At 41.9% G+C, this 17,637-nt stretch overlaps 1 protein-coding gene across 1 annotated transcript; it reads left to right on the forward strand.

The window, feature by feature from the left end:
- Positions 1–4,762: 4,762 nt before the first annotated feature.
- On the forward strand, positions 4,763–6,409 carry LOC128736288 (uncharacterized). Its single transcript, XM_053830761.1, has one exon. It carries the CDS (start codon positions 4,763–4,765, stop codon positions 6,407–6,409), a length of 1,647 nt encoding a protein of 548 aa, XP_053686736.1.
- Positions 6,410–17,637: the final 11,228 nt, after the last annotated feature.

The raw sequence follows: 17,637 nt of genomic DNA on the forward strand, positions 1-17,637 counted from the left end.
TTCGGGACACACAGCAAATGTACGGAGCAGTAATTAATGCCATTCAGCAGCATTTTTATTTCGGAATGTCAACCGGTAGCGAAGCGAGTGCTGGGAATCTTTCCCAGAAGAATGAAAGTGATTCTCCTGGCAATGAGGGGGCCAGTTGTGGTGCGTGTCGGCAGGTCGATAATAGTCGAATGGTATAATGCGACGAATGTGATGAGTGGTATCACTATGACTGTGTGAATGTGAACGATAGTATTCAGGATAAAGATTGGAGCTGTAACGGATGCGTCAGAACGTCGCTTGAGAAGGAACGAGCTTCACTGAATATACAGTTAAAGCGTCTTGAAGAGCAGCAGAAGCAGTGGCAACAAGAGCAACAAAAACGCTTGGAGCAAGATGAGGAACGGCAGCGAAAGCTTGAGCAGCAGCAGAAATTGCAGCAGCAAGGTGGGGAGCAGTTCGATCCGTTGCAGATAGCGAAGTTGCAGTTGCAGCAGCAAAGTATGCAAGCGAGAGGTGCTACAAGTAAACCCAGTGAACTCCAAAATCTGCAGAGTAGTGGATTGGGCGCGACTCCAAAGCTTCGACAGCAGTCAGTAGAGGTAGGTGCGAAATGTACTGTTCCGGTACCATCGATAGAAGATCGACGAGATTCCGTGCCGTTAGCGAGTTCAACGGCAGATGGTGTTAATATCGGCAAAGGTGACAGGGCTTCCGTGGCATCGTCGAAGCAATCAAAACGTTCAGCGAAGCTCCGTGAACAGCAGATAAAAGCGTTAAAAGCAAGACAAGCGTTAGAAAATAAACAGCTGGAAGAGCGGTTGGCGTTAGAAAAGGAAATGTTGGAAATGAGCGATTCCGATCTAGAGACTATTGGAAGTGTCGAGAAGATGGATGATTGGCTTGAACGAACAGACCAAATGGGCCGGGAATTACAAGAACCTTTGGATGAAACGCCCCTACCGGTGTACGACAAAGTTACACAAGAACCGGTAATGGTGTCGAATCATCAGAAAGTTTCTAGCAGACAATATACAGAAGTGCCATGCCAGCCGCAGCGTCCTTTCCAGGATCAACATTCTTTCCCACCGGCGGTTACGCAACCAGTTCAAAGAAGTTGCGTTCCGAGTGACGTGTACCTCGAGCATGACTTGTATGGTAGTGGATTGCCAGTGCCTGTTTCTCGTTATCAACCATCGTTCGGTAACTCAGCAGGAGTAACCTTTAATTTACCACCTCTCCCACTCTACACCACAGTGTCACAACCGACAGTGATAGCACCGGCGCATCCACAGGGGAATCTTCGGTATCCGACTACGTCGAGTTCCTATGATTCCTCTCCTTTCAGTCACGGTATCCCACAACCTGGAAGGATAACATCTACGCCCCGCACGAATGTGAGTACCTCTCAACGACCAATAGGCAACGGTTCTGTAGTTCCACCACTGAACAGTGGACATTTGGCAGCCAGGCAGACTGTAAAAGACCTGCCCAAATTTGGCGGAGATCCAGAAGATTGGCCACGGTTCATCGCAGCATATGAAAGAACAACCAGAATGTGTGCTTTCCGAAATGATGAGCTGCTCGATCGTCTAGAGAGAAGCCTGTACGATAAAGCTCTCAATAGTGTTAAAAGCCTGCTTCTGCACCCTGACAACGTTCCAGTAATAATGAACCGTTTGAAAACTCTCTTCGGGAACCCGGAGTTTATTGTTGAAACGATGGTGAATAAGGTTAAAATGATGCCACCACCGAAAGCCGAGAAACTGGAAACCATTGTAGATTTCGGCGTTGCAGTGCAGAATTTGTGTGCTACAATTCAAGTATGCCAAATGGACGAACGTTTTTACAACGTGGCGTTGCTCCAGGAACTTGTTGACAGTTTACCGCCGACATTAAAAATGAAATGGGCATTCTATCGAAAGGAAATCGGAGCAGCCACTTTACGGGAGTTCAATGCGTGGCTTGGGAACATGGTTGATGCCATAAGTCAGGTGAGCAGACCACAAGCTTACACAAAGCCTTTGAAGATGGAGAAGAAAGGTCGGAAAGAAGATGCCTTTGTACATCTGCATTCCGAACAACCGCCTGAGTTGATCAATCGCAGAGCATGTTTAGCGTGTGCAGGAGAATGCAGTAGTCTTGACAAGTGTAACAGTTTCTTAAGGATGGTACCGAATGCACGGTGGGCATTAGTGAATGAAAAGAAGATCTGTCGAAAATGCTTGACTAAACACTTTAGAACATGCGAGATAAAAGTTCCTTGTAACCAGAACGGTTGTAGTTTTCTGCACCATCGTTTACTCCACGATGATAGCAAGCACCAGGGTCGTTTATCGCCGAGCTAATTATTGGAAAATTCTTCATGTAATGCACATCACTGCCCGCCCGATGGAGTGCTTTTAAAATATGTCCGTGTTACACTACACGGGAAGAACCGATCGATCGACACGTACGCCTTCCTCGATGCTGGATCAACCTCCACGTTAATGGAGCATAGCTTGTGGGAGGAGTTGAATCTGGGTGGCGAGAGAAATCCGCTATGCATCACATGGACTGGCGGTCAAGGGAGATACGAAGGAAATTCAGTGAAATGTTCCCTCGACATATCAGGTGCTCAAAATCCAACCAAGCGTTTCTACCTTTCGAAAGTGCATACTGTACCGAAACTGGATCTTCCTTCGCAATCGATGTCAGCTACGGAGCTCACAAGATACTTCCAATATTTATCCGGTCTTCCTCTCGAATCGTACTCTAAAGTGAAACCACGCATCCTGATAGGTGTGGATAATTCCCGATTAGACTATCCATTGGACTCCAGAGAAGGGAGCTATAGTCAACCTACTGCTGTACTGACGCGATTGGGTTGGATAATCTACGGGCCATGTTCAGTTGCAAAACGATCGACGACTGTGAAGGAGAATGCGTATAGCTATCACATCTGTGAGTGTGATGCCCTTCAGTCGGCTGTCAAGAATTATTTCGCTCTGGACAGTCTTGGAATTCAACTCAATGGGAAGACATTGATGTCGAACGAGGATGAACGTGCGATTAACCTGCTGCAGTCCAATACCGTGTTGAAGGACAAGAAATACGAAACATGTCTTCTATGGCGATACGACAATGTTAGGTTGCCGGAGACTAAGGCAATGGCTCTGAAACGTCATAACTGTCTCGACAAGCGCATGGAACGTAAGCCAGAGTTAGCTAGAGTATTTCAGGAGAAAATCTTTAACTATAAAGCTAAAGGATATATCCGTGAACTTCTAGCGCATGAGGAGGAAATGCAAAGAGAACGTTCGTGGTATCTGCCAATTTTTCCCGTGTTCAATCCCAACAAACCCGGAAAGCTTCGGATTGTGTGGGATGCCGCACCAAATGTAGGCGCAGTTTCGCTGAATACCTTTCTATTGAAAGGCCCGGATCTAGTTACCCCTCTTCCGCAAGTACTTCATAGGTTTCGAGAACACCGAGTGGCGGTCTCCGGTGATGTGCGCGAAATGTTTCATCAGGTCTTGATGAACCGTGACGATCAGCATTGTCTAAGGTTTTTCTGCAACGAAGGTTTCCCCGGTAAGGCTCCTACTGTATATGTTATGCAGGTGATGACGTTTGGTGCAAGCTGTTCGCCAAGCAGCGCACAATACGTTAAGAATCTAAATGCAGAACGTTTCAGAACCCAGTTTCCGGAAGCAGTGGAGGCGATCTGTAAAGGAACTTATGTAGATGACATGTTATACAGTGTTGAAACGGAAGAAGAGGCAGTTAGACTTGCTCAGAACGTACGCTTCATCTATTCTGAAGGAGGATTCGAAATCCGTGGATGGTTGTCGAACTCTAAGAAGGTGGTGGAGTCCATGGGCGAACACGGAATTGCCGCGAAAAGTCTTGACCAAAATGCGGAATTGGCGACCGAAAAGGTCTTGGGAATGTGGTGGGACACAATCAGTGACACCTTTACTTTCAGAACTCCACAACGGTGCAGGCCTGAATTATTGTCTGGACAGCAGGTTCCTACGAAGCGGGAGGTATTGCGGATTCTCATGTCAGTTTATGACCCGCTAGGACTCCTCGCTAATGTACTGATGTACTTAAAAGTTCTACTTCAAGAGATCTGGCGAATGAAAATAGGCTGGGATGAGCCAATATCCGATGAACTATTTGCCAAATGGAAAGCGTGGATTAATGTACTGAACATGGTTGAGTCAGTAGCTGTCCCTCGATGCTATCGTACGACGACTTCCTCGTCCCTGAAAACCAACGAAGTTCAACTCCATATTTTCGTTGATGCGAGTGAGGATGGGTATGCAGCGGTCGCATACTTTCGATATGAAGAAGGAGGCGTTATTGAGTGTGCATTCGTAACGGCCAAAACCCGTGTTGCTCCCCTGAAATACGTTTCGGTTCCACGACTAGAGCTTCAAGCGGCAGTGATTGGCACTCGTTTGGCAAGTTACATTGAAGAATCGCATCGAGTTTCAGTGCGAAAACGGTTTTTCTGGACTCGAGGGATGTACTGTGCTGGCTACGGTCAGATCATAGAAGATACAGCAAATTTGTCGCGCCGAAGGTTGGCGAAATCCTGGAGAAGACCGAGTTAACGGAGTGGTATTGGGTACCAACCAAGTTGAATGTAGCTGATGAAGGAACGAAGTGGCAGAAGACTCCTGATCTCTCGCCATTAAGTCGGTGGTTTTGAGGACCTGATTTCTTGCGGCAGCAGCGAAGTGCATGGCCAGCCCAGCCATTGGATCATGGTTCAACCACTAACGAGATGAAGCTATCAATAAACGTACACGTTGCCCGTGATACTCTCATCGACTTTTCTAAATTCTCTAAGTGGCGGAAGCTCGTTCGGACCATTGCCTGGGTGCTGCGGTTTCCGAGAAATATTAGAGCTAAACATCAGCACAGCCAACCTACCATCGGTATCCTCCAGCAGATGGAGCTCTTCGAAGCAGAGAACTTTATTTATCGACAAGCGCAGTTGGAGGAATTCAGCGAAGAAATGTCGTTACTGCACTCTGGAGCATCAATTCCAAAAGATAGCTCGATTTACAAACTGTCGCCCTTCCTGGATGAGAACGGTGTACTGCGTATGAGTGGAAGAACAATTGGTTGCGAATTCATTGAACCAACTAATGCTCATACGATCCTGCTGCCAAGGAAGCATCCGGTTACTACTTGCGTCGTTAAATCGGTTCACGAACAGTACCATCATCTCAACCACGAAACCGTAGTTAACGAGTTACGACAAAAATATCGCATCCCGAGGCTTCGTAGTGTTTGCTACAAAATCCGGCAAGACTGTCAGGCTTGCAAGAATGCTAGAGCTAGTCCGCAACCGCCCCTAATGGCAGATCTTCCGCCAGCAGGGCTCGCTGGATACACCAGACCCTTTGCCTATGTCGGGATCGACTACTTCGGCCCGATCCAAGTAGTTGTTGGTAGACGCACAGAGAAGAGATGGGGAGTACTCTTTACCTGCTTGGTGGTGCGCGCCATTCACATCGAAATCGTACATTCGCTCAACACAAGCTCGTGTATTTTGGCCCTGCAAAATTTCATAGCCAGGAGAGGAACTCCGATAGAAGTATTCAGCGATCGTGGAACGAATTTCGTTGGAGCGGAACGTGAGCTGCGTGATGCATTGCGTTCCATAGACCACAGTAAACTCATGGAAGAGATTGTGACACCAGACACTAAATGGACTTTCTTGCCTCCAAGCAGTCCCCACATGGGTGGAAGCTGGGAGAGATTGGTCAAATCGGTAAAGAAGATATTGTACCAGATAAAACTTCCCAGGCTACCCACCGACGAAGTACTCAGGAACAAATTGCTAGAGATTGAGAAGACCATCAACTCACGCCCCCTCACGTACATACCTGTCGAAGATGGCGAGAAAGAAGCACTAACGCCCAATCATTTTTTGTTGGGATCATCCAGCGGTTCCAAACCTCTTGTGCCGTACAACGACAGCCTCGCTACGCTAACCAATAGCTGGAGAACTTCGCAGATCTACGCCAACCTCTTTTGGAAAAGATGGCTGCAGGAGTACTTGCCATCGATAAGTCGGCGCACAAAGTGGCATTACCCGGTAAAGCCAGTCCAGATTGGCGACGTAGTGATAATCACAGATCCGGATCTACCAAGGAACTCATGGCCCAAGGGACGAGTTGTAGATGTCAAACGCGGTAAAGACGGTCAAGTACGTAGCGCTACAGTGAAAACTGCAGTCAATGTGTACGAACGACCTGCGGTAAAGCTGGCAGTTTTGGACGTCGGCGCAACACTTAGTAAGCAGGACCCAGGACCCTGCGTACTGGGGGGGAATGTTACGCAATATGCGAAACGCGCCTCCGATGTACAGAAACTATCCTCGGGAATCGGCACTATCGGCAACACTGGTAAGGTTGACTAGGATCGAGATCTGTCACGTCATAATTGTAAAAAACGAACAAAAATCATTATCGAACTGAACGGACAAAACGTTGATAAAAACTTATTTCTATATCTTAAATATTAAAGCTTATATCTAATTATACTAAACTATTGGCTAAAGTGCATACAGTAACACGTTAAAGTGATTGAACGCTTAAACTAATAGTACGGAAAAACTAAGAAAGATTCAATTTGCTGTATCTCAAAAGTTCGACTAGCAGAACGAGGAAGGTAAAGATTTATGCTTATAATGTAAAACTAGAATCTAAATACTAAGGCTAAATCACAGATTGAAGTATCGCTGGCGAACGGTTAAAACACAGGCTATTCACGGTTGGCTTTCTGGACGAAACGGGTTGCAAGAAGCACAAACGTGAGTTTCCTTACAAATAACGAGATACACATTACATATTTAAACTATACTAAAGCTAATTAGTTAAATACATCTGTTTCCTATAGGGAAAATTTAACCAACTAAAATAAACGGTTTGTTCAAATTTTCGGACGTCTTGCAATCCTTTGTCTCGGTTAACGAATTTTGTTTCGGGAACAGCTGGCTAAATTAATATTTTGCTAGAAACATCTAAGAAATCATCATTTAGGCGCCCAGTCGCTGTTGGCTACGGTTAGATGTATTTATTGGATTCCACATAGTAGGAATTTGGCTCGCAAAACGGTTTGGAATTGTGTTCTGTATCAGAGCATTTATAAACAGAGGAGTGCTTTAGCAAATAATGGGGCATCTTCCCGTCGAAAGAATGCAACCATCACCTCCATTTTACATTACTGGTGTAGCCTCCCAGTTGGCTCCGAGGTATGACGCTGGCCTAATAAGCTAGTCGTCGTATGTTCGAATCTCGACTGGGAGAGGCTGTTAGAGTCAATAAGATCGTAGCAACTGGCCCTGCGATTGTCCTGCACTCTAACAGCTGGCTGCGAAGTCTGTCGTGTAAAAATAGAAGGTCAAGTTTCGATAACGGAATGTAGCACCTAGGCTTTGCTTTACTTTGCTTTGGTGTGGACTACGGAGAACCAATCACGCTAGTGCATCGAAGAGACCATTAAGATATTTCTAGTCGCTTTGAGACGGTTTGTCGCACGTCGAGGCCACTGAGGAGCAACACGTCGCACGTCGAGGAGCAACAATGGCACCAATTTTATCGGAGCGGCGCAGGAAATACAGCAGTGGTTTCAAAAGGCTCAATCAGACGACCACAACAGAGGAGTTTCGGACTACTTGGCATTAGGAGGAACGTGCTGGCATTTCAACTCACCACGTGCACCACACATGGGTTGCCTATGGAAAGCTGCTATAAAATCAGCGAGAAAACATTTGACGAATATTACCCAAGGAGCAAAGCTGACATTTGCAGAATTCGCAAAGCTATTAGCGGAAATTGAGGCAGTACTCAATTCTCGCCATATTTTTCCAGAATCGGCGATCCGAATGATTTGCGACCATTGACTCTCGGACATTTCCTCGGAAGACCTCTAACGACGAAAAAAAATCAGAGGGGTTGTGTACAAGACACGACCGCACATATAAGTGACGCAGGACTACGTAAGTCTCTTTATAATGTTGGTAGCATGTATTCAATTATTCATGCTTGTATTGCTCTTTGCATTGAAAGTTGGATTTTGAACACACTTGTCCAGTCACACATTTTGTAGGTGAGAAAAGTTGCCAAAATTTCGTGGGAAAAAAAAATCATGAATCTTGGTTGATTTCTATTTAAATTCTAATGCTTACGTAGAGTTGTTATCGACGCAAAGAATAATATAAAAATAGTTTCTAAATACATAATTCCACGCATAATTCATAACTTGAATAAATATGCAGCATATATGAAATAAATGAAAAATTAAATACTATTTGCTTTCCCTACAATTGGTACTGGCGCCACTGCTAAATCAAATGTCAGCTCAGATGGGAGAGTTGTAATGATGGGAAATGTCGGTCAAAATCTATAACGATTATTGATAAAGTTTTGTTATCGTTAATAATTAATAACGATAATACGGCAATATAATCAAAAATACGTAAGAAATAGAACAAAAATGTTAAAATAATAACAAATCATGAAGAAGATTTCACTTTATACCCTCCAATGTTCGATATTCTTCCATGACGATAAAGTTTGATGGTATTATCGATATAAGATTACTAGCGATATTATCAGTAGCACACTTTTCATCACAGTTTTGAAGGTTGCACTTAATAACTGTGCAGTCCAATTGAGTGTGAAGAGCGCAATAATCATTCGATTCTTCATGTATACATGCTCTATGCAGCATATATACATGCTACATGCCTTGTATGTAACATTTATCAAAGTAGTACATTGCATACGTTCAATTCTCAAAAGATTGTGCATTTGAAAATTTAACAAAATCAAGAACACAAACTATTGCTTTCCTGTTACCTTACTGAAATTAAAGATTGTTTTTATTACCCATGGTTCCCACGTTGAAGGGATTTTACCAATTCAATCCTATTTTATCAACAGCACATCTTTTCACTGCACTTCTAATGAAACGGCAAGCATGCGTACTCACAGAGTCGTATTATAACCGAACACTACAGCTGTAGGACATTTTTCCAACACAGATATCAAATTCGCCGAGGTTTAATCGTCTCGCAGTAAAGAATTTGCGTTCTGTTGGGGCAATGAACTTGTGCCATTTTTTCTTGCACACTTCCCTAACACAGACATCAAATTGGACTAGGTTTAATCGCGTTCATAAGAAATCTGTTGGCACGAGGGGGCTTTGTCACTCTTTCTGGCGTACTTCCCAAGCAAGGACATCAAAATGGTCTAGGTTGAACCGCGGTGTTAAGAAATCTTGTTGAAATAAGGAGGCTTGGTCACTTGTTTTGGCTTACTTCCCAAGCACAGATATCAAATTGGTACAGGTTTAGATCATCACATAGACATAGAATCTTCCAACCAATCACGAAGCGAGAATTCTGGTAAAGCATAGGTTCATTATTTTCAATTTTTCAATAGTTCAACATCAAGAACCCATACTTTTCTTCATTTGGGTCAATTCTTAGAAGATTTTCCGATCGATTGGTGTAAGAATATTGAAAATCGATCGGAAAACCGCTGAGTTATTAGCGCTCAAAACCTTTCATTTTTCGTGACGCTCGCATTTTTCGATTTTTTGGAATGACACCCTATCTCAAAACTTGCCGTAAGACGTAGTCCTACGTCAATAGTGCAGACTACACACCTACACATCTTCACAAGCTGAAACAACACTCTCGGGGCTGATGGCGACGAGAAAACCTACCAGAGCAACAGATCCGGAGAAATGGCACACCACTTCCAAGGATCTGAAGCTAGAAACCATGGTGATGAAATTGAATATATAATTTGGTGGACGAAATTGTGGCCAACTCATCTGGTGGCCCAACGAATCTGAAAAATAAATATACTTACCTTGATGGTCAACCACATTGGTTGACCAACGCATAGCATACCAATCAGACACCCGATCAGACGGACATCCTAGAGCAGACTAAATTCAATATCAAACCGCTATCAAGCGGTGAACATTCGTGCGGTGATTTGTCTATTTCTTGGTATAAAAATCATCCGATCCGAAATTGAATCATCTCCTGTGTTTTTAATTCGATTCTCGTATTTCGCATCACGTGGTTCCCATGAAAACACTACTATAAAAAAAAAACAAAATAAGAGGAAGCGTGGATCTTACAAATGCTTGGCCCTTTTTATTTTTGTCAAGATAAGAAATGCTCATAGTCGTTACATTCATAATAATAAATTTAAAAGCAATTGACAAAAGGATGAATAAATTTTTAAATTTGAGAACATCCGTAGATTATATTTTCGTCTTAAAAACACGTTGGAGAAAAGCAAAGGAAGTGCAAAAATAAAAACAGGAAGTAAACGAGCAGCAAGTTTTTTGATAGTATAAGGAAGGAGAACAAATGATATAGAGCTTCAGATTTATGAAACAACGTAAAAGAAATAAACAACTCAGAACGATAAATTACATCAATATACAAAAGTAGAAGCAAAAACTCCAATCGCCAGCGTGTTTGTCTCAAAACACCGGTATCGTCAACCCAAGCAGCATGAGTAGTCACTTGGAAACGGGACCATAGCCTACAACACAAAGAGTTTCTGGAACGTTATAGCCACCAAGGAATAACAGTGCACCAGGTTGGATAACCCGCGGAATGAATTCCTGAAATATGGATTCGAAAAAATAGAAGCAGATTAGGTAAGGATACCCTCTCAATCCTCAACTGTTTCTTCTAATGCATCGTCATGCTTTGCAGCAATTCTTTCCAAGACTAGATCATGTGTATTCTATAAGGCTTGTGTGCTTCCTAGGAAATGCCGATGATATTTCATTTATATGCGAGAACGAAAAAGATGCAGAAAGTTTTTTGAATGTACTAGAACCTTTGCTACAATCCATTGGATTGGAAATTAACACAAAGAAAACAAGAGTAACAAGAGAAAGATCCCACAAACCATTCTAAATGTTATGTTCCTTTCTGAAGGTTCATCTGCTTTTAATGTTCGGTTAGGTGATTATTCTACTGTTTCATTACTTTAAATTTAATGATTTTATTGCATCATAATGTTTTACAAACTTGTTTCTCAATTTGTTGAGTTTGTTGTTAAATTTTTGATGTAGGACTACGTCTTCTGGCAAGGTTTGGCTGGGTAGGGTGTCATTCCAAAAAATCTTTCTCGAAAAGTGGTCAGGTTTTGAATGCTAATAGCCTAGCGGTTTCCCGATCGGTTTTCAATAATTTTTCACCAATAGATCGGAACATCTTCTAAGAATTGGCTCAAATGAAGAACGCTATTATTTCGTAAGTGTACACTATTGAAAAACTGAAAATAATGAAGCATTGTCCAACTAGAAATCCTCGCATCCTGGTTGGTCGAAGAAAAGACGTCATTATGGTGTGCACGTGTGTTTAGCAAAAAAGTGACAGAAACTTCTCGTCCCAATAGGTCAAAGATTTTTTTACGGCGCTTAAACCTATACCAATTTGATATCTGTGCTTGGGAATTACCTCAGAGTGCAAAACCACCCCTCGCCTTCAACCGATGTTATCGTTTCAACGTTTAAACCTAGTCTAATGTGATGTCCTGAAGGTAAACAATTTTCTTAAAGTATAAAACCACCCCTTTTCTTCAACCGCCTTTAACATTTAAAATTGAAATTAGTCCAAATTGATGTCCTGAAGGTGAAACGTCATCGAAAAGTGAGCGGTCATCCTTTCCTTTCCATCTAGGTACTGCGAGAATTTGCTCGAAACTGTTGTCTTGCATTTGTGCATGTGACATGACACAGAATTCTTAAAGCGAGGAAAATCAGCGACTCTTTTAACCGAGAATAGTTTTGAACGTTTCATTTATTGCTTTGCATCAGTTAGTTGCTGGCAATTCTTTCTTGGTCAATTCTTCATTTAGGTAAATTTCTTTCGAAAATGATGGACAAGACAAAGCAGGAGGGACCCGTAGTGATGCTAATGTTTATTTGACTATCAACTCAGTATAAGGCAGTAAGGTATAACACATTTTGCAAACAACTTTAACTTATTTAGTAGCTTCCAATCATGAGAAAGAAATAAACTGTAAAAAATTATCGACTTGCAAAAATTTGGATTTCTCAACCTGCAGCACAACCAAACCGTTTTAACATAAGAATTTTTTGATATCATCAAATCAAATACATAAATACATACACATATGTCAAACTAAATAGTGTTTGATGTTGAAGTAAGATTTGAGGTGCTATTAACATTCCTTCGAAAATAATTGAATATTCTCAACCTGCAGTCTCAACAAACCCTGTATGTAACATGTATACATGAAGAATCGTATTATTACATGCATGGATATATGCTACTATCGCCAGAAACTTACGTAGTCCTGCGTCACTTATGTGCGGTCTGCGGTCGTGTCTTGTACACAACCTCTCTGATTTTTATAACGGTCTAATAAAAAAAATGTCTGACTCAATTGAAGGTCAAGACTAAAACACGACGTTTGGGCAATTTAGACGAGCAATTGGTAACTCTTGAGGGCTTAAACCCAAATCCATACACTGGTTATACACGGTCGTTGTCAGAACAATACTGGCGTATGGTTGTGTTGTATGGTGGCAGAGAGGGGAAGTTGTGACTGTCAAGACAAAGCTAAACCATCTTCAAAGGATGTGTTTAATGGCAATGTCTGGTGAATTTACTACAACTCCTACTGCCGCCCTAGAAGCTATTTGCAATATTAAACCTCTACACTTCCACCTGAAGCAAGAGGCACTAATATGTGCTTATGGACTACACGCGATTGGCCTTAGGCAGTCTGTGGACGGTTCCACTGGTCATATTCGATTGAGGTCGCAAACTGTTGCTGAGGCCTGAGGACAAGTTCACCCTTGCTCCTAGCGATGTAACGCTCATGCGTACTTTTCCGTATAGGACTTTCTCAAGTGACTTTCCTCCTAGAGAGGAGTGGATGTCAGGCTACATGGAAAGGAAAATTTCCGACTATGTGGTCTGTTATACCGATGGTTCCTTGTATGAAGGTTGCGCGGGTGCTGGAATTAGAGGAATCCTATTCGTTGGGTAGTTACTGTACCGTTTTTCAAGCTGAAATCTTTGCAATTATGTGCGGAACTCAGTTTGCACTTCAGAAAGAACTGATAGGCAAGATTATCTACTTCTGTTCTGATAGTCAAACCGCTATAAAAACCCTTTTTGCGGCTAATTCTAAGCTTTTAACTTCACTTTTTGCACTAACGTAAGAACTGACGACACTATTAACACAAGGCATAACACTTATCGTTCTTACAAACATAAAAAGTATATTTACCTTTTACCGACCGGTTTCGGGCAACTAGCCCATCGACGGGGTAATGCCCAACTGATTGCGTTGAAGAGAGAGTTATATTTTTAAGCCTGTTAATTTGAAGAGAGGTGACACGATGGGAGCCTCATCTTCGTTCATCAATTGATCAGCTGTTGTGATGAACATCGACTCCCACGCATTAAGGGAATCAGGAAGGCCTCACAACTAACTTTTTATGTTTGTAAGAACGATAAGTGTTATGCCTTGTGTTAATAGAGGCTAATTCTAAATCTAAAACAGTCATCGCCTGCCACACTCAATTAGAAGAACTAAGCATTCTAAATGCCGTTCATCTGGTTTGGGTTCCTGGCCATTCTGGTATAACCGGAAATGAATGGGCTGATGAACTAGCAAGATCTGGAGCAGAAAAATCGGTTTTCGGACCGGAACCTGCTTTACCAATGCGGCATGTTGGATAAAACAATAGATTCGATCTTGGTTTTCATCTCAACATGAACGTTACTGGGAAAATCTTGAAACTTGTCGTCAAACGAAAAGTTTCATTGTTAAGCCTTGTGAGAAGGTTGCGAAATTTCTTTTGCAACACTCAAAGGTAAATTGCAGTATTCTTGTCAGATCACTGGCTGGTCACTGCAGACTAAATTATCTTATGGCTCATATGGCATCATGTTCCTCATCCACCCCTTCCTATTCCTTCTGTTTTCCTTCCCGTCCTCATCAGGTAAATGATGACACGGGCAAGATGAGTAAGGCACAAATCTTCCACATGGTTGTGAGGAACGTGCTGCTCGAGCCAAAGATACTGATACCTGATACCTGAAAATACTACGTTGGCCTATTCCATACCAACAGAGCCTTTTCCCGAATACCCGGGACACTCTAACTGACCACGGACGAACATCGTAGCGTCAGTGCAGTCTGCTCCCACTTGTTATTCGTACTTACCGCTATCCTTCCATGTTAACGAAATTTGCCCTTCTTTTTGCATACATTTTCACAATTAAGCGTATGAAATATTATTATAAAATTATTACTATAAAATTGCTGGACATTTTATCTTTCCAACGACATATTAACAGTTATGTTCCGTTCAGTAGTATAGAAGTTATAGCCATTTGAAATCTTTCATTGAAACGTTACACTTCTATTTTCGTTTTCACAAAGTGCTACCCTACCCAGTATAGTAAACAAAGACGTAGTCGTACGTCAAAAGTAACCCCGTTAGTTTGCATGAGGAATCGTTCAAACGAACGGGGGTCCACTGTACCAACATCTCCAAAAGATAGATTTGTTGATAGTCACTCTTCCCACACACCTGCTGACGTAGCCGATTTATGTTTGGATTTGGGCATCGTGTTAATTGCGTTAAATACCACTCGCATTAGCCAACCAGCTGACGTATCTATATTTAAGCCTCTCAAAAGCGCCTGGAAGAATGTCGTATCGAACTGGTGGATGGAAAATGTAGGAGAAAATCTCTCGTTGAAATACTTTGCTGGCGTATTGCAAAAAGCAATGAACAAAGGTATAAAAAGTTCAGCATACGAAACGGCTTCAGAATTTGTGGATTGTTTCTGTTCAGTGCCGATAATGTTAATTACGACCAATGTAAAGCCAAGACAGTACGCGCAAATCAAGTCAATTCTAAAGATTCTGAAACTCATGAGATGGATGAGAAAACCCCGGTTGCAACCGATTCATTTAAAGCATTTCCTAGATTGAACGAACAGATTGAAGGGCAAGATGTTCTAGAGGATTCGGTTAACATTCCCCGGACTCCACCAACTCCTCGTAGAAGCAACATCCATCGAAACTATAAAAGAAAATTTCATCCAGTATTGAGTATTGACGGCTTTCGAGCGGCTTGAGGAAATTCGCCTGCTGCGAGAAGAAATAGGGAATGAAATCGTTAGGAAGAAAGCCAGAGTATACGAAGCCAAAAAAGTTAAACCGTTTTCAATATGTTGTACAAAAACAAAGGTGAATCGAAGGAAACAAATGAACTCAATATACACCACCGAGGGATACAGTTCATCGTAGCTGCAACGGTAACTTCTACAGGCTATCGCGTTGCTGTTAGTTTTATAAAATCATGTACAAATCCAGAAAACGCATGTAAACTAAAGCGACGTCCTGTCGTCTGCACTCCGGAGTCGTATTCTAATGAGCACGACTTGGCAGTTTTAGTAAGGAACAATTACTTTAAGTCTCAATATGCAAGCATTCGACTAATGTGCGAGCTCTTGCTTTGCTCGTACAACAATGGCGATGGTAACAACAACCATGCAAGCACAGTTACAAGCAAGTTTTCAACGATGAAAATGACGACAGACGATTCTATTGCAAGTGATTGTCTCAAACTTTGGAGCAGCTCTGTGGAACAATGATCTACCGTCATCTGTTGCAATGTGTCGGACAAATAAATTGATTTCTGTGAAGGAAAATTTACCAAACGGGAATTCACCGCGGCGGAGAAACAGATAGAATCTTTATCACCAGCTAGTATCGTACGAAATTGGTAGTAGATATCAAATAGAGAAGGGAACATTAACTATAACTACTGATAGTCGCATCAGTAAGCAATTTGCAATAATATCACTAAGTATCAGTAAGGCTTCGCTGTTATTAATGTTTATTGATACAGTTACGTCGTCCCGTTGGAAAAATCAGTCAGATTAAACTTATTGATCAGAAGTTGCGTACGATAGACGAGCTGGCTCATGCTGTTTCAAGCAGTCGTCTCTTTTCAACTCTATATTGGACCACTCGTCGCCAATTTTCTAGTCGACTCAGAAGCCGCAAATCACTTTCGATTGGGTCGAGCTATTTTGCACGTTGTGCCTTTCTATTCCCGGTGCAAGAAGCTCGTGATTCATACGCCTCCGCCATTCTCCGCTTTCAGTTTGAATCCGCCAAATATCATCCGCTCGAACACAGCTTCAAGTTCATAAAAAACTCCTGCTCCAATAAATGTTTTGTACATTGTTAGCTTCGTACGGTAGCGTATGCTTCTTGATAGTAGCGTTTTGCGAATGACAAAGTAAGCCGGATTTCCTGCTTGAATGTTCCGCTGGATCAATGATAATAAAGCACAGGTTAGGCAGATCGTGCAAGCGTATTAGTACCATGCCTGTATCATACAGTAAAAGCAATCGAAGTGCTCGGGAACTACGTCACAATGTTTGTTTCGTTGTTACAGATGGCATTGAAATTTTTGAATAACCTGGTATAGTTGCCATGAGTACATAGTTTGCTGTATCAGTTTTCTTACTAATATAATCAAACACGTCTTTTTTCCTAACCTGTCTATTTATTAATATTGCCGCTGGATCTTCCTACGTCGAAAGTTCATCAATTGATGATTAGGCAAAGGGATAATGTGATAAGCAATTAGCAGTCCAAACTTAATTACGTTATATATTTATTAGATCATATTAATTTATCTTTGCTTTAGCTACACTAGTCACTTTAAATAAACTTCAATATAATCTTTTGTAGTCATTTAACTTCTAAAACACAAGAAAAATTGATAGCAGCGATCCACACTGATTCGAATTCAGTCACACGTCACGTTTCATTTTCTTACTGTTGAAATGATCGTCCTAAGCTATCTTATCACAAAGCATTCTCGAGTGATAACTCACCATCAGTAAACGAATCACAAACGACACCTCAAAATATTTACACACTTTGTTCTTCTTCTAGTAGCAATATAGTTTGCAAATCGCTCAAAGCTCAAACAACCACAAATATATACGTATGTATCTGCGTGTGTGTGTGTGTGTACTGTGTACTTGGGTGAGGAAGAGAGAGGGTTTACAATATTATAAATGGTAAGCACGATTCAAAGTTAAGTAAATATTCCAGTACACATTCGATTAATGCTCGTCAGCTTATTATCTACCTACAGTGAAATGTTCTAATGCATTGAATTTTTAGAGGAAATTCTGTCCTGATCCTGGACACAAACGGTGACGACGTATATTTCTTCCTTTGTTTTGAGAATGGTTGCCGGCTTGCTATATTCTAAGACGATAAACAGGGATAGCGAATCCTTGGAAAAATGATTGGAAAAAGCGTTTTGATAAACGATGCAGATACGTCTCACACCCAACGAACATATAAATTGTCGTTTTTTTTTCGACGATTGAGTTGTATACCTATAACACGTGATAGAACAGCTTTTCTCGTTTCCATAGGTTATTTTTGTTGAACGATTTAAGTGGTCAGAATGTGTACTTGTTTTCCAACCTCTGCTGGAGCCGTTCCTACTAAGCTTTAAAGGTTGTCTTCTTCTGCGACGCTTCTAAATCTATTTACAAACCGTTTCGTTTCATTCTTTTGC

The sequence above is a fragment of the Sabethes cyaneus genome, chromosome 2 (assembly GCF_943734655.1).
Source record: "Sabethes cyaneus chromosome 2, idSabCyanKW18_F2, whole genome shotgun sequence".
Classification (NCBI taxonomy): domain Eukaryota; kingdom Metazoa; phylum Arthropoda; class Insecta; order Diptera; family Culicidae; genus Sabethes; species Sabethes cyaneus.